The sequence below is a fragment of the Dicentrarchus labrax genome, unplaced genomic scaffold, assembly GCF_905237075.1.
Source record: "Dicentrarchus labrax unplaced genomic scaffold, dlabrax2021, whole genome shotgun sequence".
NCBI lineage: Eukaryota > Metazoa > Chordata > Actinopteri > Moronidae > Dicentrarchus > Dicentrarchus labrax.
Window position 1 is genome coordinate 9,593,189 of NW_026136714.1, and position 25,420 is coordinate 9,618,608.

Below are 25,420 nucleotides of genomic sequence, written 5' to 3' on the forward strand. Positions count from 1 at the left end.
GACTTCAATTGTATTTTGTATTGATATTATTATTATATAAAATCACCTGCCCTCTGCAATAACACTTCTCATCGGAACAAACACATAATCTTTTCTTGCAGATTACAGAGTGACCAGGAAGAGATCACCTTCATAGTGTTCCAGTCTTTAAGAGAGAATGACGAAGACGACGGTGAAGGGATGGAGAGGAAGAGAGAGGAGTTGGATATAGCAGTACATATTAAATACGACCTGGGACAAACGGTGGTTGCTATCCACTCTCCATATTGGATGATGAACAAGACAGGCAGGTTGCTTCAGTACAAGGCTGACGAAATCCACCGTAAACACGCCCTGGACTATGACATGCCCCTGCTTTTCTCCTTCAAGCCCCGTTACTTCCTGAAAAACAATAAGGTGAGAGGGTTTTAAAGTAAATGAAAATAAAGTTTATTTGATGTTTTCTTGCTTGTGTTAGGGCACTAGCCTTCTTGCTTTTTGAAATATCTAGATTATTTTTTTTATCAGGGCCAAAAAGACTACAATGATTTGTATTATGCAGCTTTAAATGTTGCTCAGGCAATATAGCTTGACTTCTCATAGTCATTTTTTTATTGCCTTAAATGTTGAAGAGTCAAATCAAAAGTCAGAATTGGGAAATGATCTTTGGTATCACAATAATATTCATAAATTTGTCTTTAAGAACACTGACGTTTGAATATATCACACAATTCAATAGGCAAATACAAAGATCCACATTCATAACTTCTTGCTGTCATTTCCAAGTGTATATTAATGTGATGCAATTCTTTTCATCCCCCAGGTTCGCCTTATGATCTCAGACAGTGAACTCTCTGATGAGTTCTCCCTGGATACTGTTGGAAGCCACGGAGATGTCAAATGTAAAGGCCGCTACAAAGATTACCTGGTAAGATTTTGTCACAGAGGCTGATATTCAGACATAAATTATTTACTTACTGTCACACAGGTTTTAATTAAAGGTCCATATATATATATAAATTGCTTATGTATGTAACCAAGGCAGGTTTTGTTATTGAGTACATAATTGTCTTCTGTGTATTTGTGTGACGTCTGTCTGATCTCAGGTTGGTGTGAAGATTGATGCGAGCAGTTTTAGTCTGACTCGCATGGTGACCTTCGTGCCATTTTACATGCTGGTCAACAGAACCAAGCACAGCGTTTTCATATGTGAAGAGGGGCAGGACAACTGGACGGAAGCTCATCCAGAACAGGTCAGGGCCAGACCAACTATTGTTTCCATCTGTGTTTTCTTCGCACATGCATATATTTCATAAAACTGCTGTTATTTCACAACTTGGGCTGATGAAACCCTAACTGTACAATGTTATTGATGGTTTTTGTTTTTTTCCACATTTAGTCAGCCATTCCCTTCTGGCCTGAGAACGACACCAAGCGACTAAAAATCAAAGTAGAAGGTTGTTTATTGCCTCCTCGGACGATTGACTTCACACGACCAGAGAACTGCCTATTGCTGCATCTGGACAACTCTGTAAGTAGACACACACACAAAGATAAGTGTTGTCCCTTCATTGGAAGTAATCTATTTCCATCTGTGATAGTTAATAAATTTATAAATAATAAATCGGATAAAATGCACTCAAACTGGCTTCCAAAGTATTTTACGAAAACCTTTACACTATATTCCAATATGTGGACTGTTATTTATTTCCTTTCTTCAGGTGGGCGGGATCATTGTAGATGTGAACCTGTCAGAGCACTCAGCCACAATCCGATTCTCTGAGTACCACGACGGCGCGGCTCCTTTCCTCATTATCAACCACACAAAAGACCAGACTCTGCAGTTCCATCAGAGGTGAGAGAATATTAGAAATTAAGATGCAGCAAATATAGGTTAGATATTGAACATGATGGGGTGAAGGATGTCAGCGTGGCTCCTCAAACATGTAACAGAGATCTGGGTTCCTAAACCACAAACATTAGTGACACAAGTGAGGGGGCTCAATAAGTGAATGGACTGAGATGCAGGAGAGAGGAAAGAGACTGGGATTGGATGAGAAAAAGAAAATGCCTGGGACCTGTTATCTTTTAGTTATTTCCATGTTAGTTGAAAACAGTCCTTGGATAACATTTCCTACTGCTTTATGTCACAATATTACAGTGCTTCGTTGTTGTAAGTGTTGTCTGTGAATATGCTTTCAAAGTGCTCCAAGTTTCTTTTATGTTGTGGATGTGCAACATTTGCCCTAAGATGAAGAAGAGCCCAACCAAGTGTAAACAGAAAATCATAAATCAAAGTAGGATGTTTTGCGTGTTGTGCTGTTTCTATTCATTCAGCTTCTGTTTTTTATTTTCTGCTTATTTCTATCTTACCAGTTTTTTGTTTCTGAGTGAAGTCTTTTCATATTCCTCACTTTGTAAACAGCAGTTTTTAATTTTAAAAAGATTTACATTAGCATTTCACTGGTATGTATTTTGCATATTTGTTGACTCTTTTATTACTCTTTTTATAATACTCCTTTCTCTTGTTGCAGCAGCCTTAAACAGTTTAATTTATAATAACTAACAGTGTTTGTTTTTGCTGATAGCCATTTATGTTTTTGTGTTGTGGGTTATGCAGCGCCCGGACAGAATCTACGTGGGTGGCTGACGAGCTGCTCGACCTCTCCTTCTCAGTGGAGGAGGACAGGTAGAAAAATGTGAAAAGGGGAAACTCTTTTGACACACTCTGAACTCAGAAAGTTGCAGAAAATTAAGAATGGGAGGGGAGATAAAGAACGAATGAGGAACAAAATGTATCTAAAAGTGCTGCATTAAGTTGTTTATTGCTTTCGCTCTTCATGTAGTTGCCAAATGATTTATACACATTGAGAAAAGAATTAGGGAAGTTGAGTTTAGTTGAGAGATTTCTCCTTAACAGGAGATGTCTCCTTACAGTATGTGAAATGTTATTAATGTTATAACAATTTACATGCAGTGTAGAAACATAGTATTCTGCCCTCACGGTGTGCAGGTACACAGCTATGCAGGAAGATAAAAGGACTTCTAGTACAGGTTTGCCGAGAAGAAGTAGTATCACCAGTGAGAGACACAACATTAACAGGAAATACAGTACAGTAATTAATCTAGCAAAAATACACATAAGTAAAATACACATAAGTAAAAGTAAAAGTAAAAAGATTAAAATACACTATAGTAGCCCAACAGTAAAGTAATAGTTAAATAAAAGTCTGTATGAGCAGCATATTAGCCTCAGATAGCCTGTATAATGGCTAGCTTCTGCAGAATGAGGGAGGAAGCTGAGGATGACACCAGGTGGAAGAATGTAGAAGTACAGCATGATATTCAAAAGATCATGAAAGATCCAACCATAAGATCCATACTATTTGATAGAATTTACGAGCCAGGCTAGAGGGCAGAAACACACAAATGGTGCAGCGCGTAAATATGAATTGGTGTGACATTCACTTCAGTGTGGCAGCACACTTGAGTGCAGAGTGTGGTCAGATCAAGAGTGCAGGTACAGATGAGTAGAAGAAGACCGCTTCAGCTCTGATCCCAGTTTATCTGTCTAATCTGCTCCTCACCGTCACCAATGAGAAATAAATACTGCATAGACCTTGGCAAAAATGATATAATTTTACATTATTGTATTGTAATGATTGTACAATTAAGGATTGAGACATTGACATCCACTGTATCACACGATCTATAAGTTATTTATATATAAAGGACATGCTATTTTACCCACCAATCTTTTTATTGATCTGCTGGATCAAGGACCATTGGGTTAGAGTAAAAAGAGCAGATTAGACATTTAAACCCATTTATGCATTTATTGCTATGTTCCTTTGATCTGGTATCAAGTGTTAAATCATCCTTACTTGTAGATTTTTTTTATGCTGCTGACTGGATGGGATTCTGCCAGTGGAATCACACCTCTTGCTTCTTCCAATAGTTCTGTTGTGTCGACTAGTATTCTCTTGTTTTTCATCTCTGTCTCTGTAGATTATGGCTTCTTTCATTTTCTTATGTCTGCTTTGTCTCGTTCAAATCAAGATCAGTGAACATGCATATTTATACCTTACCTCTCCGGGAGAGGTATTGAGGACTTTTCGGTGTTGTCACACTGTAATATTTCTGTGTGTTTATGGGAATTGTTTGTGTCTTCTGTCAGACAGGTACTTTGGATTGGATTGTTGTCATGGCGGTAGATTCTTGGTGGCTGGGCTGTTATATTGTCCTCTTTTTTACTGTTAAACTGTACTGCCGTCTGCCATTTTTTGCTTCCTGTCATCTCAAATCAGTGGAATATTATTTCTTCATTTAAGTTATTAATAATGTTACTGATACATATGGTATGTGTGTGTGTCTGGGTGGGTTTCATGTGTGTGCAGCTCTCAGAAAGAGGCGGAGCAGGAGGAGCTGGAGGCTGGGAAAGCTGTGCACTACACCTGGACCGAACCTACTGGGTCCCGAGAGCTTTTTTGGAAGTGTGGTACTTACAGTGGGAAGCTGAAGTGTGAAGAGGTACTGTAATGTACCTGAGACACAATAATGTTTGAGATTGAGGCATGATACAGTATTTATTTATTTATTAGTTTACTCAACAGATGCCTTGCCTTCTCACCTTGTGCTTCTATTATTTTATTCTATTAATATTGAAGAAAAAAGACCTTGTAGATTTCACACTCAGTACTTTAGCTATTCTCAATATTTACATGGAAAATTTTAACACAGGTGCTCTTCGTGAATCAAGTAAACAAACACAATTGCTAGATGCGATACTGTGATGTTTGTTTAAACAGTGTGTGTTTGTCTGCTCTTGCATCTTTAGGATCTGCGTGTGGACATGAACAATGATGGAAAATTGTTTCTGATCTCCTTTTATGAAGGTAAAGTACAAGTAGCTTGAAATGAAATGCCCACACCATCATAGCTTTGCCTTACACAGTCTTATATTCACTTGATCTTCACGTATTGATCACAGGGTTCAGGTCTAAGCTCGTGTTTATCCATTATTAATTAAATAACGAATCCCTAAATTCCTACCAGCTTTAGGGACACAATGCTGTAACTGAAGCTGACGTCTGATTGCCTTGAAGGTGGGAAGGGAAAACAAAAAAGTTTGTTAAATCACTCTGGTTTGGGTTTATTGTTGATCCAAAGGTCTCCAGCGCGTTGTGCTGTTCACCGAGGAGCAACGTATATACAAGCTGCTCTGTGAGAGCGAGAAGGCGCAGCTGGCCGAACAGGAAATCATCTTGTCGCTAAAGAACGTGGGCGTGTCTCTAATCAACAACAGCAGCAGCCAGGAGGTCTCCTTTATTGGGATCACAAGGTAGATAACAGCATCGTACACATTGTGTACACATATACACATCTAATAAAAAGTACAAAACCTGGCCAGGCCCAAGCCCATAGGGCATGTGGTCATGTTATGAACATGGCTCAACATGACGTAGACATTGATGTTTGCTATTGTGTGTGTTCTGTAAATTACAAGTCAACATACAGTTCTCTTATTTGCAGTTGAGATTGTCATGACCAAACACATCCGGCCTCAGACATTATAGACTCAAGACTCAGAGACAAGTTTTGATTGGAATCCTACACATCAATGACCTTTTTTGTCTTTTGTTAAACGCTGAATGTATTGTCTCCTTATACACCGTACCTCAATTCAGCATTAGTGAATGAGTGCAATAAATGGGCCCCAGCAGCAAGCTCTGCTTGTGCCATTGCAAAAATCTGAATTTTATTTTATTTTATAATATACAGGTGTAACAAAAGTTTGAAAAGTAAACATTCACTTAAGCTGACATAAGGTCGACTTATATCAGTCGAGGGTACTGTGGGATAACATAGTAGCAACAGAACTTTTTTTTTTGTAGTGAGTTTACACTCTCATTTTTTTCTTGTTATAGCTCTGATGTGGTGTGGGAATTAAAGCCTAAGAAGAAGAGACGGTGGAAGACTCTGAGCACTAAAGAAGCTGAGATGCTGGAGAGCAGCTTCAAAACTTACACTGAATCTGGACCTGTGGACAACGCCATCATCGACCTGGAAAACAACTACCAGGTTAGAGGCTAAATACTGTGGAAGCAGATTTCCTGATTCGAACCAGTGACAAGTGGTTGATAATGGCACAAATGAAAGCATGTAACCCATGTAGAGTGTATAGTCATACAATTGACTTTTAAAAGCGGGAGCTGCAGGTGGTTAATTGATAATGAGCATAATCATCGGTTGCAGGCCTATTTGGTCAATTGGCAGTGTTTGTAATTTTCACCCAGGTGTACTTCACTACCAATGGTGTGGATATGCGGATGCTGCAGCCGTGTGATGCTCCTCTCAGGAGGAACTTCCTTCCTGGGGTAAAGGTGGAGTACAGCGTCTCACCACGACAGAGTGCCTACCGTGTCCAAGTCCACCGCATTCAGGTGAAAAGACAAGTCAAATATAAACATAATATCTTCCTCTAATATCCACTACTGTATAAACATGTCTGTATTACAGTACTACAAGTCATCCTATTGCCTTCCTTGGAATTTGTTCATTGTTGAGTTCTTACATCCTTTTTCTTCTATTTACTGGCTTAAAGTGCACATCCTTTCCTCCTACAGATCCAAAATCAGCTGCCAGGAGCCATCTTCCCCTATGTTTTTTACCCTGTAAAACTGCCAAAATCTATCACCATGGACTCAGGTCTGTTAATCCAAGTTTTATTTCATGCTTAAATTTAGCGTTATGTGCTGTTTATTTGCAATATTTCAGACTATAATATGATTTTATTTATATTTTTTTCTACAGAACCCAAACCTCTAACTGACATCAGCATTGTCACCAGAACAGCAGGGCACTCCGATATCTCTCGCATCAAGTAATTGTTTTTCTTTTGATTGTTTTCTGTTGTGATGCACTGTACTATGTACTCCATCCGTTTTCCATCTGCTAATTGATTTCAGCAGGCACGAGTTATACTTTGATTCTGATTGTGATCAGCCCCCTACAATCCCATTGGCCTGATAACCTTTCGTGTTTGAAATGCTTTCCATTTTAGCCTCATGCTGGCACATAATTCCTACATCAGTTTTTTCCCCAAATGTTGATATGAATGTCTTTCTACCTCAGGTACTTCAAGGTGTTGATTCAAGAAATGGATCTGAAGCTCGATCTGGGCTTCCTGTATGCCATCCTGGACATGTTCACACCCGAGAATGCCAGCATCATGACCTCAGAACAGGAGGTTAGATACTCTCATATTCAAACACGGTTTACACACTCTGTGTTTGGTTCAGAATCTGTGATACATTAATATAATCTTTATTTACTTGAAGCCTAAATGAGATCCATTCTAACATTTGTGTTTCTCTGTACGTACATTCAAATTCCTGTGTATTTGTGCTCGTCTAACTCCTCTAGGTGGAACTGTTTGAGAAGGATATACAGTACATAAAGACAGAACTAAACGATGTCTCTGCTGCTGACACCACTCCTATCAGCCTCTATGAGTACTTCCACATTTCCCCCATCAAGGTTTGTCTAGTATACAGGATGTAAAGCAGCACTTTTCTTAATTGAATTCAACTTTGTTTTTTTGTTATCTCTGCAACAACACACAAGTGATTTTTAAAAAAATTAAACAAATAATTTACTGTTGAAACTGAAAAAAGCGTGAATAAAACGGCATCAAAATCTATTTACAAGACACAGCTAAATGGAACACTTCTGTTGTGAGTTTAACACCAGAAACAGCCATGCTTATTTGAGTTCTTGTTTTTGCAGCTGCACCTGAGTTTCTCTCTGAGTACGGGAGGAGAAGACGGCCTGAAGGAGAAGAGAGAAACCGAACTCATTCCTGTCCAGTCCCTCAACCTGCTGCTGAAGAGTATTGGTGCCACACTCACTGATGTGCAGGATGTTGTCTTCAAGTATGAATGCATGCAAATGCCCAAATAGACACATAAATCACACACAGTAGCATTAATTTATTTGTGCGTGATTTGTTGTTGGGAGGAATTACTTGACTGATTCTGTCATTTATTTCAGGCTGGCCTTCTTTGAGTTGACCTTCCAGTTTTGTACCACCCAGCAGCTACAGTGGGAGGTCATCCGACATTATTCCAAGCAGGTAACACGCATTCACATGAGAAAGCCATACTAACTCAGAGTGGTTATTTATGTACCCCTTTAAGCCTTATGTGTGAAAAAATCTGCTGCTGAATGAAACCAAAATCAACCAACTGCTGGCTAAGAGTCACCTTACCAGTTTCTATATATGCATATTTCAGGCTATTAAACAGATGTATGTGCTGGTGCTTGGCCTGGATGTACTTGGAAATCCTTTTGGACTGATCAGAGGACTGTCGGAGGGAGTTGAAGCATTCTTCTATGAGCCTTATCAGGTAGGAATGTAATACTACTACTGATAAGTGCTTAAATAATGTATCAATGTTGTGGCATTAAAAAAAAGTTCAAGTTTAATGCTCATAACTTAAGATTCATTTACAGTCTACACAGTGTCTTCTTTATGTGTAACTATGTGTAACTGTTATCTGTGGTTTTCCAGGGAGCCATCCAGGGGCCTGAAGAGTTTGTTGAAGGAATGGCTCTCGGGGTGAAGGCTCTGGTGGGAGGAGCTGTAGGTAAGACGGGGCTCATATAAAAGTTATATCTGTAAAAAGGGTTCTGATTCCTTTAGGAGAAACCTGAATAATGTCTCTTTATTATATAGATAAATTAAACACTTCCCTTCTCCTTTTGTTGTGTGTGTGTGTGGTTTTAGTCAGTTTCTGTGTTAACAAATGTTATATTCAGCATTGTGTTACTGTTTGTGTCTGTAGGATGGTTGTGTGGGTTGTCAATATGTTTTGGAAGAAGTCTTTCTTATTTTATTAATATATTCTCACACACATATCACTCGTTGCTGTATTCACTTAAATGTAAATAATATTGAGTTTACCTGTAATTAAATGAGCTGTATAAATTAAACTGCCTTGACTTACCAATAAATAAAAGACAAAACACTTTAAGAGGAAATAGATATATTAAATAATTGTGTAATTATAAAGACGCCTATCTGCCTTCCAGGGGGTATAGCAGGTGCGGCCTCCAGGATCACAGGTGCCATGGCAAAGGGTGTTGCTGCCATAACGATGGACGAGGAATACCAGCAGAAGAGACGAGAAGCTATGAACAAACAACCCAGTGGTCTGAGAGAGGGGCTGACAAGGGGTGGAAAGGGATTAGTGTCTGTACGTACTCAAACCGGTGTTAATCAGCAGAAAATATATCTTTAACTTACTGCTCCTGGTAATATTGTTGTTTTCCTTACAGGGTTTTGTCAGTGGGATCACAGGGATTGTTACCAAACCTATTAAAGGTATGTTGAATGAGACCCTCATACATATTTTACTGCTCACGTTTAGCATGTGCTGAAGTTTTATCGACAAAGTAATATAATACTGTTATACTTTGATGGTGTGGTATTTTGCAGGAGCCCAGAAGGAGGGAGCAGCAGGCTTTTTTAAAGGTGTTGGGAAAGGTCTGGTTGGTGCAGTAGCCAGACCTACAGGAGGCATTATTGACATGGCCAGCAGTACTTTCCAAGGGATCAAGAGGTAAGTTAATTTCTGGGTGCATGTATTCCCATGGATATGCTACAGTGTTTACACCAGTTTATATATAGATGGGTGGTGTATATGTTTGAAAATGTATGTACACTCAAAGTCTGGCCTCTACAAAGTGTTACATTTTCTTGCCATTTGCCAGTTTTAGGACATACAATTCATGTTTAACACCAAACGAATATAGTATTTTTGTCGTACTGTGTTTTCATGACTAATAAACTGTAAATGCACAAACATAAAACGGCTTTTTATTACAACTGGTCATTCAGCCGTGGCAGAAGCTATTTAGGTCCGTGTTTGTAGTTATGTTTGCGTGTGCGTGCAGTAACAAGGAAACAAGTAAGGTGTGTCTCAGAATGCATTTATGTGTCTTGCCTCCTTTTTAGGGCAGCAGAGACTTCACAGGATGTTGAATCTCTACGCCCTCCTCGCTTCATCCACGAGGATGGTGTCATACGACCATATAAGGAGAGGGAGGGCCTCGGCAGTCAGATGCTCCAGGTACGACAAAAATCTCTTCATCTTAAACTCTCCATAGTCAGACCTGGGCAAATAACAGTTGGTAAATATTCTTTATTTAACTAAAATGAGGAAAACTCCATTTAGTTTAATACAGCTGAATATTGTTTTCTTTGACTTAATAGTGAGCTGAGTGATGCATCCATCGTGCACTCTAAGCAATTTGCCCCGGTTTGTTTGTGGAGTGTGTTAATGTGTAGGCATGGGACAATATGAAAATCTCACATCACAATTATCCTGGCCAAAGTAATTGTGACCCACGATATTATCACGATAATCATCCACAACATACCAGAATCACTTTCCCTTACATTTTATTAAGAAACTAATATTTTTATTTCATCATGGATAAGACATTTCCCAGTCATTGGGCAATGGGCAAACCAAGCCTTCAGCCAAGGTTTGGGATATTTGAAAGATGTGGACTTGAGACTGTACACTAGCAATCTACACTACTTTTTCAAGTTGCTCGTGAGAATATTCGCGATTATCCCAGTATTTTATCACAATACGCGATGATTTCATCTATCGTCCCATCCCTCTTCATGTGTGTGCAAGCATACATGCAGGCACACGCACACAGACATTCATTTTCTTACAGGGAAACATTTTAAACCATCCCTTTATTTTATTTATCTTTAAACTTTTCATTTATCTTAGCAATTGTATTGGCTTTACCTGGTTATTAATCCTTAGAAAGCATTATAGTTCAATTTGATTCATTCACCTCTGGCTGTGTTTTCTGTTGTAAGAAAGTAAAAGAAGAACACGTTCACTTCCAAAGCAAAGATTACTGAAACATTTGGTGTTCATTTGGATGCTGTGTGCAGTGGAGCTATCTCACTGTTTTTTGTTTTTCCTCCATACTACTACTACTGTGTTACATCGATTTTGACATCTGGATGTAGGTGTTGTCCTTTAGGTCTTAGTGAAAGTAATCCCTGCAGCCATTGGGCTAAACACATTGTTGATTAGTCTGAATGTGGTTCAGAGCCAGTGTGTCAGTAGAGGGCTTTCACATATTTGTAGATTTTTGTGCAGCTTTGAAGTGTTTCAGTTCTGCCTTATTTAAGATATGAACTGTGGGTGTCATTATCTAGCTGTCATGCTGGATGGAGTGGGTTGAAGTTTCTGCTGACGAGTCTCAGGTCAGAGTTGCACTATTTGACTAATAGTAAAAGATGTCGTGTAGGATATCCCCTAGAATTTACTGATGGGCGACAAATAAAATTTCCTTAGTGAGATGTTGGGCCACAGCTTCAAATCTTACGAATTCCACTGGAGGGATTATCACCGTTCATCCAAAAGCTATTCCCTCATTTTGTGTTGTGACGATGATGGTGGAAAGCGCCATCCAAACCGATCCGGTGACTACGGAGGCCGTAGTCTATGATTCATTTTCATTCTCATCAAAACCTTCAGTGACCTCTGAGTAGAAACATTTGCATTCATCATGTTTCTCCTCTCATTCTAGTCAGACATTTCCTTTAATTTGTCACCCATCTGTTTCACCGTCTGTAGACCTAGGCTAGGTTTGTGTGTATATGTATTGATGTGTTAGTGAACCGATTATTAGGAGGTAAATCACAGTGGATGCCACATTTCATGCTTGTGTTTTATGTTACTGTTGTAGCCGTTAAATAGGCTTCAAATACACTGTGACTGAATTTAATTGACTTTAAACTTTGGGTGGGAAAGTCTTAACAGCACAGTGATTAACAGAAAAAAAGAGATCTTTTTTGAGAAGTTGAAAAAATAAAAAATAAAATTTACAACAGGATAAAAGCCATCTTTTTTAAAATTCCATCAGTGTTCTTCACGTAAGATATTTGAATTACTGCATTAGGGTATTGAGCTTCTTCTCATTTCAATGCATTTGCATTCTTACAAGGCATAGGAGTGGTTCCAAGAACTTGTACTGCTTTGGTATACTTTGTTAAACAGAGCGATGCCAGATCAGTATATATTAACTTAGTATTTGAAAACGTCATGAATTACCTAAAAACCTTTACGGCAGCTGCTTTTAGAGATTTGAAGGACTTGTAGTATCTTTGAGGAACTTTAAAAGAATGATCATTGGCTGATGTAGTCAGATTATATTAACATGAACATTTATTTACTTGACTAACACACAGACAATGACCTCACTCACAGTGCTGTAGCTCTCTGGGTAGAAACAGGCTTGTGGTTCTCTGAGCTCTGACCCTTGACTCTTCTCTCATGTCCACAGAGGAGATTGGCCTACAGTGAATGGCGTAGAACTGGCTCAGAGGATGAGGGTGATGAAGAGTACAGCTAGAAGTTAGAAGTGACAGCTGTAGTGTAGTGTCAGTGTTTTGTCTGTAGTCTGTGCTGCAGGTTTTCTGCCTACTGTCTGTCAGCGAGAATTTAATCAAACCCAAGAAAGGACTTTGAGTCATTTAAGGATTTATTTATTGTGTATTTTATATTTTTAGTTGTTTATTTACTTGATATGTGTTTTCTTTATTTTTTAGTTACATTTTCTTTCATTTCCAATCCTCCAGTTTTCTTTTTCTTTAATCATTTTCTCACATTTCTCAATGAAAACCTTTTTCTCATTGTTTAGAATATTCATTCATTCATTGTCTCAAAAAAAATCCTCCTTCTTTGTGTCTTTTTTCTTTATGAATTAAAGTTTTATCATTCTGTCATTCACTGCCACGATCCACTGCCCTCATGTTCTCAATAAAATGTTCATATTTTCAACTTCTACCATCTGTTGTCTTTCTTTGATCCCATCTTTCCTCACCAACCACAACATTTTCCACTTTCATGAGAGTAAATATGCATTCGTTTATTAGCTCATGTTTGTGTCATTTGGAGTATAGAAATGATCATGGAACACAGACATCTGGGAATTCATACTCTTAGTTTAATTCAGACACTGAGTTGTTGTTTTTAGTCTTATTGTTTAGTTTAAATGTTCACTTTCTTTCTTTCTCTCTTCAGAAAATTGAGAATGGACGTTTTGCCAAGTACAGATACTTCGCTCATGCCAAGGTCAATGACTCAGACTTCCTCATGATCACCAAGAGGTGAGTGTTTTTAGCTTTAGAAAACAGATTTTTAAATTGCTTTCTCATATTAAAGATGGAGTTGTGTTTGGGATGAGTATTGCATTATGTTTTGTTTGAAATCAGTATATCTCTATGTGTATTCGTCCAATTGTCAGTTAGCTTTAGACAGCTAGTTAGCCACTCAAACAGTGTATTGTACTGTATCCTTTACCTGTGGAGTCCTCAAAGATAAGATCGATAGATATTCATCGCTTTTTCTAACCATTTTTATGTGGTTTCTTTTCCAGGGGAATATTTTTTGTGACCAGAGGCACATTTGGCCAGCTGACCTGTGAATGGCAGTATCTGTTCGAAGAGTTCACGAAGGAACCAATGATTGTAGAGAGCCGCCGACTTCGCATTGAGGCCAAGGTACAAACGCTAACTCTTACAACTGAAATCCAAATACGAAGATTCCTTTTTTCCCCCTTAAAAACTTTAAGGGGGACAATTATTTAGCATGTTATGGCACTAAATGCCTGGTCTTGTGCACTGCAGGAGAGAGTAAAGTCTGTCTTCCATGCCAAAGAGTTTGGGAAGATCATAAACTTCAAAACCCCTGAGATAGCCAAGGTAAGTTGACGATTTGGACTCTAAGAAGCTGCTATTCAACTCATGTTTCCTTGTGTCATCCAGGCCAAAGGTTTGCGTCCAAAAACCTGCAGTCAAAGTAAACGATTGTACTAAAATTAGTTCTAACTTTTGTTCTTTATTTCTCTCAGTGGGTTCTTGCCAAATTGGAGGATGCAAGAGAGAGTCTACCCAAATACTGACTCATCAAGAAGAGCGAGAAATGATAAAAATGTTAAAAAAAATGAAAAAAGAAGGAAAAGAAAAAAACACACAGTCTGTGTGTGTCAGTGCCTTTGTTCTTTACTGCATGCTACTTTTATTTACCACCATGTGTGAGTAGTGGTGAAGACACACAAACGATGCTGTATGTTGACTGTTAGTGTGTGTCGGGGGTGAAAGAGCTGTATGTATGTGAGCATGCCCACAGAAGTGCTATAAATTGACAGCAGATTCACATCCATTAACCACAGAAGCTCAGAATGCATTGAACCAAACTTTGTGTCCCTCTCTTCGCTCCAATTGCACTCATACCTTTGCGCACATGCTGTAATAATAATTTTTAATGATTTATTTTATGAAAATTAACGCTTAAAGTCTCGAGATGTCAAATAAGTCTTATCACTCTCCGCTTGTGTCTGAAATACTGCTGAAATGAGAGGATCTTCAATTTCCTGGCCTTTAGTTTGCCATGCTTCTGTTTGCCTTACTTGATCTAACACACATTAAGTCACTCATTTTATTTTTATTTTCAGTTGTGTTCAACTAGAGAAGCTACACTATTGCAGTGTATCAGCTAGTCAGAGATACAGTAGAAAACAGTTTGAATAAACACTGAGGCCAAATCTACCATAACTGTTGTAGCACATTTAATGTTTTACAGTGTTAGTTTTACTGGAATATATAAAAGGGAAACTAATTAAAAATTTGAGTATGGCATTATAACACATGTAATAAAAAAAAGTGCTGTCTTTTCAAACCTGTTTTCTTTTACTCTCTCTCTTACTCTATTTTTCCTTTTTTTATACATTTCTGCAAGTTGAAGACTGTTCAGTTTGTGATTTAGAGACGCATGCTATTTTTATACCGTACTTACACCTATCAGTCTGCTGTATATTGATCTAATGTAGTATCCTACCTGTATATATCCATACTCACACAGTAGTATGTATTACGGAGTTACAGAGTGTAATTTTGTGATTTTTATGTTTTTATACCACACATATGCAATGCCAACTATGTTGATGAATTATGCAGAGAAAAGTATATTTAAAAGAAATGAATGCTAATTGTTATCAGCTGCTGTTTACTCTGACGTGTATTTTAAAGGTTTGCTATTGGTTTTGGGGTGCATCGCAGTTTAATAAGACTAAATATTTCTTTTGCCATTAATGTTTGTCATTTATGTTTTTTTTTGGGGGGGCAATGATGTTCACTGCAGTGGCTTAATGTTTTTGCCCCACTGTTTTAAAAAAATTAAAATATGTGTCTCAAATGTCAGTGTCCTCATGCATTTATTTCTTGTACCCAGAAGAAATTGCACTCTTCATGATGTAACTATAATTGTTTATTGAAAATTACCATGTATATGATTTCCATTTCAACAGTTGAGTGGTTTTTCAAAGCACAACCTGGATCATTTACATCTAAAACAAACTCAGTGGCTGTGTTGAGTGTCCTGAGTAAATAAGCTACTTGCAGGCACAGGTGGCTCAGTGACAAGGGAGAAAATGGTATACTTTATATTAAATCACAAAACTCAGGACTAAAGGGAACGCTTACAAACAGCATTCCATGAGAGGGAACTGTATACCAGTTAAAACACTAGGATCCTATTTCTGATAACTGTATTTCAAGAAATAATAAAATAAGTAATCCACACAATAGGTCAATGATGTGACTTTACACTATTTTTCACATTCTCACTTCTGCTGCAAAGTATTATTTTCTTACAGTACATTTCTATATAGGCTGGAATGGGAACTACAAAGTACACACAATACACAAAAAAGCATTGCATTTCAGACTGCAACCTACAGAAACAGTAGTTTGTCTCATACATGTTCGTATTCTCTTTGGCTGAACTTTAACAGGCACAAAAGATGAAAAACAAGAATCTTGTCAGTGGTTGTGTAAACAGGGAGGAACTATGTAAAATCAGATTGTTCTTGGTTTAAACAGCCAAGAAAAAGTTTTGTTTTATGTAATTCTCTTATCTTGGCTCTCCTTCTACCCTCTTGCATCACTTTGTCTCCTCTCCTGTCCTCCAGCTCCTTTTTACACCAGGTTGAACTCCCTCAGGTTGTGTCTGAGGATGGTGTCTTTGACGGCCACGAAGACGAAGCGGATGTTTTCTGTGTCTGTGGCGCAGGTAAAGTGAGGGTAGAGTGTCTTGTCCTTGTCTGGGTTTTGTTCTTGGTACATTTTCAGGATGAATTCTTGAGCTGCTGTAGCATCCTGCTGAGGTCCTGCAATTCAGGGTTGATATTTCAGTATGTTTTCAGTAAAAACAACATTATAATTTGTATTATTTGTTTAAGAGAGAAAAATAGTTTCTCTTCTCTAAAGGTTTATAGATATGATTTTTATTTTTTATTACTGCAGGCACACCTAAAACTAATGCAGTTTAATACAACAGTCTTGCAACAAAGGGAGGGGGTGTGTTTTTTTTTTTTTCAAAAATGAGCATCTAACCGCATGGACACAAATGACCTACCTACATTATATGACTTCAGGATGGTTATTCAAACTAACCTGTGAACTCAGGGAAGTAGGTGGCTACGTGAGAGTATATGATCTTCTCCTTGAGGATGTCGGTCTTGTTGAGGAAAAGTATGACCGAGGAGCGCTGGAACCAGGGATAGGTTATGATGGTTTTGAACAGGGCCTTGCTCTCCTCCATACGGTTCTGAAATTAAAAAGGCACGGTTGACGACACATTTTAACGGATAAAAGTCTAGGAACGGGATCTTGTTGAGTTGAATTCTGACCTCGTTGTCGCACTCAGCCAGGACCTGGTCGTACTCGCTGAGCGCCACCAGGAAGATGATAGAGGTGACGTTCTCAAAGCAGTGGATCCACTTCCTCCTCTCTGACCTCTGACCCCCCACATCCACCATCCTGCCATAACAGCCAAGCCAAAAAGTCACCTGTTGTGTCCTACTGTGTGGTCAGATCCAAAGCACCATACGTAAGCCATTACCTGTCGGGCTGGTGTGTTATCTCTCACCTGAAGATGACATTCTCCATGTCAAACGGGTACTCGATGATACCTGTGGTTGGCACTCGGACTCTGAGGATATCCTGCAGGTCAGGTAAGTAAGAGGGTTGTGAAATTCGATCCAGGTCAGTGAGATAGCTGAAAAAAGGGGAGAGAAAATAGTAAGTAAAATAACAGAATTGGGGGGATTTTGTGGCTATAAAAACAGGTAGAAAACGCACTACCTCCACTTATTTCATTTCTGAATATTCTAGTCATATTGAATATTTAAAAACAATGGTTCTATGGTGTAGAGGGGTTTCCTTGTATTATATTGCAATGTCTAAGTTATTTTGTCCAAGCTGTGTAATATCTGTGGTAACTATTTGGCAGAGCTGAAGAGAGGAGAATCTCTGTGTGCACATCACGTGTCCTATGTCTTCTGCTCACTATTTGGTGGAGTCAGACAGCTGGTATTCCCTGCGTCGGTCGTAGCACTCCTGTACTCCTGCATCGTCCCACAGACTCTTGATGGCCGCCGCAAAGCTTTGATCTAACTCCTCCACCTTATCCACTTCCACCTCCAGCACTGAGTTTGCATGGCTCTATGGACACACGGACAGACATGAAGACAATTAGAAAACGGTCCATCCAACACGTCCACAACTTCTCTTACTTTGTGGGAACAGATCAAGGAAAGGAAAAGAAGCAGGAACCCATTTTATTTTGCTATATGCCACTTTTCCTTGTACTTTATCCAACCCCTATAAATGACATTAATATCCTGATATTTTATTTTGTTATGAGAATATAGTAAACAACATCGAAATATTTCTGTCTCTGTCCAGGAACTTCATCCAATGATTTGTTTGTAATGATCTGCAAGAGGAGGTTTTACATGTTTTAGACTTTTAACTACAACTCATACACTGTATTTTGCATTCCTGTTGACTCAAAGCATACCATGAGTAATTTTAATATGTGATACATGATATGTAGATATACATATAGATGTACTGTGTGTGTAGAGCAATATATTCCCTCCGTACTCTGCACTGGAGCTGATATCTGTGATTTGGGGAATTTCCTTCATGACTCTGGAGTCTGTCTCTTCTGCAGAGCATGTTCTATTTATAATAACATAACTTTATTTATATATCATGCATAGAAGAGATGAGAAAATCTGTTGAAATTTGCTGATGTGGGTCTAATTTATGTCTGTAGACAAACTGTGAATTATTCATATTTTATATTTTATCATGCATATGGGCTAAGGACAGTTTAAAAGGTGCTAAAACAAAGACATGAATGAATGGAAACAGGCAGTTTTTCCTTGCCCTTGTCGCCAAGTGCTTGCTCATGGTGGTACTGTTGGGTCTCTGTAAATAATGTTATAAGGAGTTCGGTCTACACCTGCTCTATTTGGAAAGTCTCCTGAGATAACTTCTGTTATAAATTGGCGCTATACAAATAAAATTTAATTGAATTGAAAATTGTCAAAAATGAACCAAAATGTATAAAAGAAAAGTTCACACTGACAGAAAAAGGACAGTTTAACTCTGCCTGTACCTGATTCTGGGGATCAGAGAAAGCGATACTAAGTGTCTCCATGGCTCGGACCATGGTCTGCATGGATGTGTAGATGTTCTGGAAGACCAGTTTGGCGTAGCTCCTCTTGTCCTCATCTGTGTATCCTCCTCCATGGATAATCCTCATTTGTTTGATAAAGGTACTCTTTCCACTCTCTCCAGTACCTGTTGGATACAGCAAGGGTGAAATCCAATAATATATTTTTATAAATCCAATACATGCAAACGTCTGCTGGGTGCATGGGGAGACAGGAGTGGAGGGTTCAGGATGCTGATCAATATAATGACATGGAGTTGTTATATTCGTCTGTTGTTTGAAGGTAATTTTGAAAATGTTCATGCCCATTTGTCAGCAGTATTAATCAATGCAGAATTTTGAATGTTTTTGGCTTTGAAAGAGGATCATGTTGACAGCTAAATGAATTTTTGTGATATGTGAAGCCAGACAACAGGCTCTCAGATGATTAAGTGTTCAAAGTAAAAGTATGTGAGTACTAGCAGCAAAATGTCTAAATATCTTAATTATAAAAAATAAGTTATAGTTATAAAAGTACTTAATATGCAGGCACATTATTGAAGTATTTTTTTTTACTCATTTAAGAAATGTAGGAGGCTAAACACTTCCATCTGAAATGTAGTGGAGTATAAAGTTGCATAAAATGTTAATACTAATAAAATAAAATAGTAGTCAAAATTGCACTTAAGTGCAGTACTTGAGTCAATGCACTTTCCACCACTGCTCTATATACATATATGTGAGCTGACAGTTGACTAGCAGCTATATTACAACCCCCCATCTCTCTGTGTCTGTGCAGCTTGTTAGACAAGTTAAAGTAAATACTATAGTACAGTCTTTGTGTTTTACCATTTTTTTTCCCTTCAGAGGTTTAGGTTCAGATTAATGTGTGTGTTCATGATAGTTTCATGGGGCTCTGTAGTCTCGGCAGTCTGTGTTTGGACATATACTGGCTTTCTGCTGTTAGTCAGACACACGCTACTTAAGAATCCCAATTACTTATATTTCACAAAACAAATTTTAATTAAATTAACTCAAATGTTCACTAACTTTATTAGTTTAAACACACACACACACACACACACACACACACACACACACACACACACACACACACAGACAGACACACAGTTTCTGTTTCTCAGTTTCTTTCTACCTCTTCTGCTCCTTATTTTCTCATTCAGACCATGTGATGCTGAATCTATTTGTTTAACAAATTTGTGTTAGTTAACAGACCTGAATATTGGAAGTTGCTGTGTCTGTGTATGTAGGCTTGTGGCATGTATGTGAATGTGTGTGTGGGAATATAAACCTGCATCTGTATCCCTGGCTCTCAGTGTGTTAAAGTTCTGTGATGAGCCTGAGTGGTGCCAGCAGTTTTCTGGTTTCCTGGCTGTTTTGCATGGCATGATGAATGCTTGAGTCTTTACATCTTAGCAAACAAGGCTTAAACAAATTGTCTGCATTTGAATGCACCTTGTTTACAAGTCAAGTTTCTTGGAGATGAGAGGCAAGATCAGCAGGTAAACTCCGAGATGGAGGCAAATCATGAGCCTGCACGTCTTCTGTGTTTTAGAGAGAGACAGCCTTAGATGAACTTGCTCTTTTATCACTGTAATGTATGTATGTATGTATGTAGATGTATGTAGTTATTTAATTGGCCCTAACATCATCATAACATTAAACATCTTTTGGATCTGTGCTGTTCATGAGTATCCAAACAGGAAACACATAAACTCTAATAATCATTTGCATTTTAATATTTTTATTGATTATTTTATCAATTTATTTTATCTGTTTTTAACTTATTGCTATAAAAAGTCATACACAAGTCTAGTCGTTATTGTTTCTGACCTGATAAATCATTAAAAATGACATGAAACTGTTTTGTTCATCTACTAAATAATCGAGTTTGGCCCTTTTAGTGAACACACACACTCATATGGACCATAAAGTGTTGAATATCTGTATATTTTCAATGAAAGTTCTCCCTAAGTGGACAGAAGTAGCTCCAATAAACTTTTTCATAAATAAGAAATCCTGAATGACCTACCAATTAAATAAAAATGCCAATTTCACATGTACAAATTATTTTATTATCATCTGTGATCAGGGACATCTTGGCCCGGAGACAACATGTTTTTGATGGAAAGCCTGCCTCACAAACTGGGGGTGAAGGTCAGAGACATTTACCAGCCAGAGAAAGCTTAATGAACAGATGCATGATCAAGCTGCAACGTAAGAAGTGCAACATGAAATCACTGGAGTAAATGAGCTAAAAATGAGCTTTTGCCTAACTAATTTAAAGAAATGATTTATGCTGCATTTTGGTGGCTTGTGTGTTTCTAAACATAAATACATGTTTACTAGTTAGTAAACTAGCTAGTAATAGAAAGCATCCTGACTGGAAAAATAGTGTATTTTAATGACTTACTATTTATTCCTCTGTTTTGTGGGTAGCATAAAGGGGACAACAACTTGTATTTTGTCATACAACCCAGTTTTGTAGAATGATAAATAAATTAACCTTGTACCTGGTATTTGTGCGTGTCTATCTGAGTGGTGCAGTGTGGCATTTTGCAGTTTCCCTGTGGGGAAATTCTGACCACAAATGCCTCTCTACACGCAAACACACACACACACACACACACACACACACACACACACACACACACACACACACACACACACATAGTAAGTAGAAATTCGACATTCACATGTATACATATTTGACCACAATCTCACATCAATCATCACACACCTCGTTGGGGGAGCATGGTGACTGCTGATATGTCATCGTTCTAAGATCTACTATCACCTGTTTTACCTACCACGGCAGGTGAGGTTACTGTCAAGGTCTCCCGTATGAGGGAATCAAGTATGAAATGTATGGCAGCCATCACACAAAAACAACTCCTAATACGTACCCAGTAGATTTTGTCTGTGTGTTCATTCGGTATGGACATTTCCATCCACCAGGAGCATCAGGTGGTTTCAAAATCATAAACTGGTAGAATGTGTTATTAATGCTGACTGTTTTACGGCTGTTTCAGACACAATAATAACCAGAAAGCATGGGAACAGTTGTGTAATGATAATGCAAAACTAAAGTGGTGGCAAACGAGAAGTCCCCATTCACAAAATCTCAATCCAGTTTATTCTTGTTTTCTCAGTTTTTCTCTTTCTGTGTTACTAAATATATTCTGTTTCCCTCTTCATAAACAAGACCGGGAGTGTTCTCTTGGAGTGTTTTCTGCTTGAGTTGAGTTTGTTCATACTGAATACTGATACTACATCTATTCAAATGATGGTCCGTAAATGCTTGACAAATGCTTGATTCCTGTTCTCCTTCATGTTTTATACACTTTGACTGTTTAAGTTTTTATTCATGTTTTCAAGTGATGTCCTTCAGTGAAGCTGCAGCTGAACTAAATTACCAATACTTGTATACTGTACTGTATAGAGCAGTGCGTTGCCAGTCAATGAATCAACAGAAGAGGCAGAATGTGTACATGTTGATCTTTCATTCTGCTTTACTCCCACTCGTCCTCTCTGGGGACCTGACTGTGACCATCCTAATGAAATCCACTGAGAGCTCTGAGTCACTCTTATCAAGTAAATAAATGTTATTGTTAAAGTACTTCCTTTGTAATAACTTGTAATCACTTACGTGACCTGATTCCTTATAATACTTGTTGTTACCAGGACAATCTAAAGGGTGGGATACAAAGAGATGTCACATTTTGTGTAATTTGGACACTGAGGCATCTTTTTTCTGTTGACCTGTAAAACCTGTTCCTGCTCATCAGTTGTGATGAGTGTTTTTTTCAATTCACATAAATTGTACTTAGTAACTTTGTCATCCTGGCATTCAATGAAGTGAAGCAGCATGCTCTGTAAGAGGATCCACGCATTGTCTAGCACGTTTTTCAGATCATATCCATTATTGATGCGTACCACCAAGAAAATAACTTTCAAGGCAAATTAAATGTTGTTCACAATGCATTTGGTTTAGTAGCTGAGGGCAGTAACCTGGCCTTTTTTGATCAGAGAAAGCCCTTTCTAAGAGAGCAGTGGAGCCGAATCAACAGCTCATATCCTACGTGGGGCTGGATTTGCATGATGTTTGCATGAGGTGCGCCCGTAGCAGCTAGTTATGGCTTTCAGACACACCACTGACCGAGGCCTTGACAGTGACTCCTGTGCGTAACGTGCTACCACACTGTTGCAGTAAAATGGGTTGCGTCCAGAGCGCTCACAGATGCTCTTCGGATGCCATGTGACAACACCCTGTTTCCATGTTTACTGGATCTGTCAAGTGTTCCTATAGCTACACAAGTGAACACAGAACAAAGTACCATCATGCTCACAGAAAAAAAAACTGGGGCCTCTAGCTCTTTCTTAGCTGGTATCAGACCTGCTGAAGTGTCCTTGAGCAAGTCAGTGACCTCATACCAGGAAGTAACCCTAACACTTAACTCTGACAGGACATTGGAAAAACAGAAGACCACAAAATATCACAACCATATAGCAGGACAACTCCCCTGACAAAAAGGCCAGTGAGGTTTACTGACACTGTCCATCAGATATGACAAATGGACATCACATTCATATTTTTCCTTTACTCTCTTTTCCCACTAAAACGCCCACATTTCTCCAGTCAATCATGGAGCAAGCGCATAAATCCTCCAACGCACAGATGAGAGAGATCAACTGGGAATGAATGAATGCGCTATTAGTAGCGAGTTTCGGTTTCCATATGCTACACATTTTTTTAAACTGGAAATACAATATAATTTGAAACTGTCAGATCTCTCTCTGCATGTGACTGTTTTCTGTGTGTCTGTTCCAGGTGGGAACTAAATGAACCCAGTAGACGAATCAATCGAGGTTGAAAACTCTCCATTAGTGCGTAAAACCAACGTTGAGACTAATGGCGCGCAGCTGCTCACACCCTGAATGTTCGGGCTTAAGCCAATGCGCACTGCACCACATCCAGAGACCAGAAAGTGGAATGAGGAGTAAGGAAATATGGTGTCCAGTTAGATATAAAACATACCTCCCCACACTATTTATGGCTTGGATGCTCTATGCACAGGCACATCTATCCAACCTATCAGACACCTTAAAGTATAGAGCATGGATACCCCTTACAGAGTGTGTGTGTGTGTGTGTGTGTGTGTGTGTGTGTGTGTGTGTGTGTGTGTCTGTGTGTGTTTATTCCCACATTGTACAATCTGTTATAAGTAAAATACAGTTCAGACAGGCTGCTCGACTGCTGACCCACCTGCCATGATACCTGCCTGTCCAGGCGTGGTCAGGAAGCAGTGAAGTAATGGGAAATTAAAAGCTGTCCTTGATGTCTCACTGACCCGCAACACTGATACAAACCACAACCCCAAATTAGAAACATGAAAGAATTGAAAGAATCATTTCATCAGAGGAACATTTTTTTAAGAGAAGGCACAGAAAAGATAAGGAGAACGCACCAAGATCCCATTAAGAGCACATTTTTATAGCCTATTTTTTATACCCAGAGTGTCACTTACTCCGATGAAGGCCTCTAAGAATGTGTGAGTCTGTCTAAACTCAGTGATGCTTACCTAACAGCAGCAGCTTCAGCTCCCTGCGAGAGTCCTTCTTGTCTCTCCGCAGCTGCTTCTCAATCTCCTCGTTGATCCTCTGGTTCTCTCGGTCCTCCGCCGATACGCAACATCCAGCCATGCTTCAAACTGAGCAGCTCGCTCCCCCAATGAGCCCTCTTGCTGTCAACGTAAAAAATGTTGAGGGCTTTTTTTAAATTTAGAGATGTCAGCCGCTTCTTCTTCTTCTTCTTCTTCTTCTTCTTCTTCTTCTTCTCCACTCTCTCTCTCACTTCACAAATTCAGAGGGAAAAGGGCGCAGAGCATCTTTAAAAGCCCTCTTCCTCCTCCTAAGTCCGAATAAGTAATGCAGTTTATTGAGGGAGATGAGGAGGTTTTAATAGTTTAAAGTATTCAGCAGCTAAACAGAAAGCTCTTCAATTAAGGGGAAAGTCCAGAGATTTTTTTTTTTTTTTAGATTAAAAGGCTCTGGCCCTCTTTGGTAAGGTGCTGCGGGTGGTGTGAAGCAGGAGGACACTTGTTGAACTTTATCCTGCCGACTGTGGAGGGCGTGGCGCTCTACAAATAGAAATGGATAAATGGGAAGTTCGCATCCACAGCCGGCTTTACCCCACAGAGATACCTGCGACATGCCATGTTGTACCAGCAAAAGCCAAGAATGGTGCGGTAGGGGTTCTGGGTGGGCTTAAATCAAAGAACAGATGTGTACGTAAATTGGCGTTGGTAACATGGTTGCCTGCTGCGAGACGATTCCTTGGCATGTTTTAATCCATCAGGGAAGTAATTAGAACACAGTTTCACAGCACTGCAGGGTAAAGGGAAGTAAAGGATCCTGCCCCAGTGCGTCCTCTGACTGTGCCATGCGTCCTCACGGCCACTAGGGGTCAGGAAGGCCAACTATGAGTGAATGACAGAGTATTTAAAGGATATCCTGGTGTTCATGGGAAACTGCATCTTCAGCACAAAGGTTTTTGAGGAGAATAAAAGCCAAGTATTTACAGTTTTGGTTAGTAATGTTACAGTATGATAATGCAACTGAGCGATAACACACAGGGGTCAATAAAGTGAGCATGAGTTTCACAGATCAGTGTCATTATTATAACATTCAATTAAAAGATAATAGGAAATAAAAAGGTTCTATAATGCACAAAAAGTTATAACAACTAAATACAATGTATGACCCTGTAGGGATAATATGGGGATTTCCTTTTGGTTGGGAGGATTCTAGGTAGATAA

The 25,420-nt window shown here is 38.8% G+C and overlaps 2 protein-coding genes across 4 annotated transcripts in view; one reads left to right on the forward strand and one right to left on the reverse strand.

The window, feature by feature from the left end:
* The window catches only part of vps13a (vacuolar protein sorting 13 homolog A), a 35,742-nt gene extending 20,470 nt beyond the window's left edge, over positions 1 to 15,272 (forward strand). Inside the window, exons 50-76 of one of the 3 annotated variants that reach the window (XM_051423412.1) lie at positions 102 to 396; positions 803 to 907; positions 1,086 to 1,232; positions 1,379 to 1,510; positions 1,701 to 1,834; positions 2,600 to 2,668; positions 4,377 to 4,509; positions 4,817 to 4,874; positions 5,149 to 5,320; positions 5,907 to 6,060; positions 6,276 to 6,422; positions 6,606 to 6,687; positions 6,793 to 6,862; positions 7,114 to 7,228; positions 7,405 to 7,518; positions 7,768 to 7,913; positions 8,032 to 8,113; positions 8,274 to 8,387; positions 8,552 to 8,627; positions 9,073 to 9,236; positions 9,319 to 9,364; positions 9,479 to 9,602; positions 9,998 to 10,112; positions 13,101 to 13,186; positions 13,456 to 13,579; positions 13,706 to 13,780; positions 13,930 to 15,272. In XM_051423412.1, coding sequence (XP_051279372.1) covers positions 102 to 396; positions 803 to 907; positions 1,086 to 1,232; positions 1,379 to 1,510; positions 1,701 to 1,834; positions 2,600 to 2,668; positions 4,377 to 4,509; positions 4,817 to 4,874; positions 5,149 to 5,320; positions 5,907 to 6,060; positions 6,276 to 6,422; positions 6,606 to 6,687; positions 6,793 to 6,862; positions 7,114 to 7,228; positions 7,405 to 7,518; positions 7,768 to 7,913; positions 8,032 to 8,113; positions 8,274 to 8,387; positions 8,552 to 8,627; positions 9,073 to 9,236; positions 9,319 to 9,364; positions 9,479 to 9,602; positions 9,998 to 10,112; positions 13,101 to 13,186; positions 13,456 to 13,579; positions 13,706 to 13,780; positions 13,930 to 13,980 — 3,130 coding nt within the window. In that variant the 3' untranslated portion in view covers positions 13,981 to 15,272. Of the gene's footprint in view, positions 1 to 101; positions 397 to 802; positions 908 to 1,085; positions 1,233 to 1,378; positions 1,511 to 1,700; positions 1,835 to 2,599; positions 2,669 to 4,376; positions 4,510 to 4,816; positions 4,875 to 5,148; positions 5,321 to 5,906; positions 6,061 to 6,275; positions 6,423 to 6,605; positions 6,688 to 6,792; positions 6,863 to 7,113; positions 7,229 to 7,404; positions 7,519 to 7,767; positions 7,914 to 8,031; positions 8,114 to 8,273; positions 8,388 to 8,551; positions 8,628 to 9,072; positions 9,237 to 9,318; positions 9,365 to 9,478; positions 9,603 to 9,997; positions 10,113 to 12,360; positions 12,864 to 13,100; positions 13,187 to 13,455; positions 13,580 to 13,705; positions 13,781 to 13,929 lie in introns of those variants that run through there. The other 2 variants (XM_051423413.1, XM_051423414.1) reach the window with 2 other exon arrangements.
* Positions 15,273 to 15,331: 59 nt separating this feature from the next.
* On the reverse strand, positions 15,332 to 25,211 carry gna14a (guanine nucleotide binding protein (G protein), alpha 14a). Its single transcript, XM_051423420.1, has 7 exons — positions 24,185 to 25,211; positions 18,546 to 18,730; positions 17,427 to 17,581; positions 17,007 to 17,135; positions 16,768 to 16,897; positions 16,532 to 16,685; positions 15,332 to 16,245 (listed from the first exon to the last, which is right to left on the reverse strand). The coding sequence occupies exons 1-7, from the start codon at positions 24,303 to 24,305 to the stop codon at positions 16,055 to 16,057; spliced, it is 1,065 nt and encodes a 354-aa protein (XP_051279380.1). The 5' UTR covers positions 24,306 to 25,211; the 3' UTR covers positions 15,332 to 16,054.
* Between the last annotated feature and the right edge of the window lie 209 nt (positions 25,212 to 25,420).

Excerpts from the sequence above, each read along its gene's own strand:
- gna14a (XM_051423420.1), bottom strand. The coding sequence starts at position 24,305 with ATGGCTGGATGTTGCGTATCGGCGGAGGACCGAGAGAACCAGAGGATC. Across the intron at positions 17,136-17,426 it reads CTGTCTGACTCCACCAAATA|CTATCTCACTGACCTGGATC; the intron begins GTGAGCAGAAGA and ends CCCTTTTTTCAG. Across the intron at positions 16,246-16,531 it reads CTACTTCCCTGAGTTCACAG|GACCTCAGCAGGATGCTACA; the intron begins GTTAGTTTGAAT and ends CCTGAATTGCAG.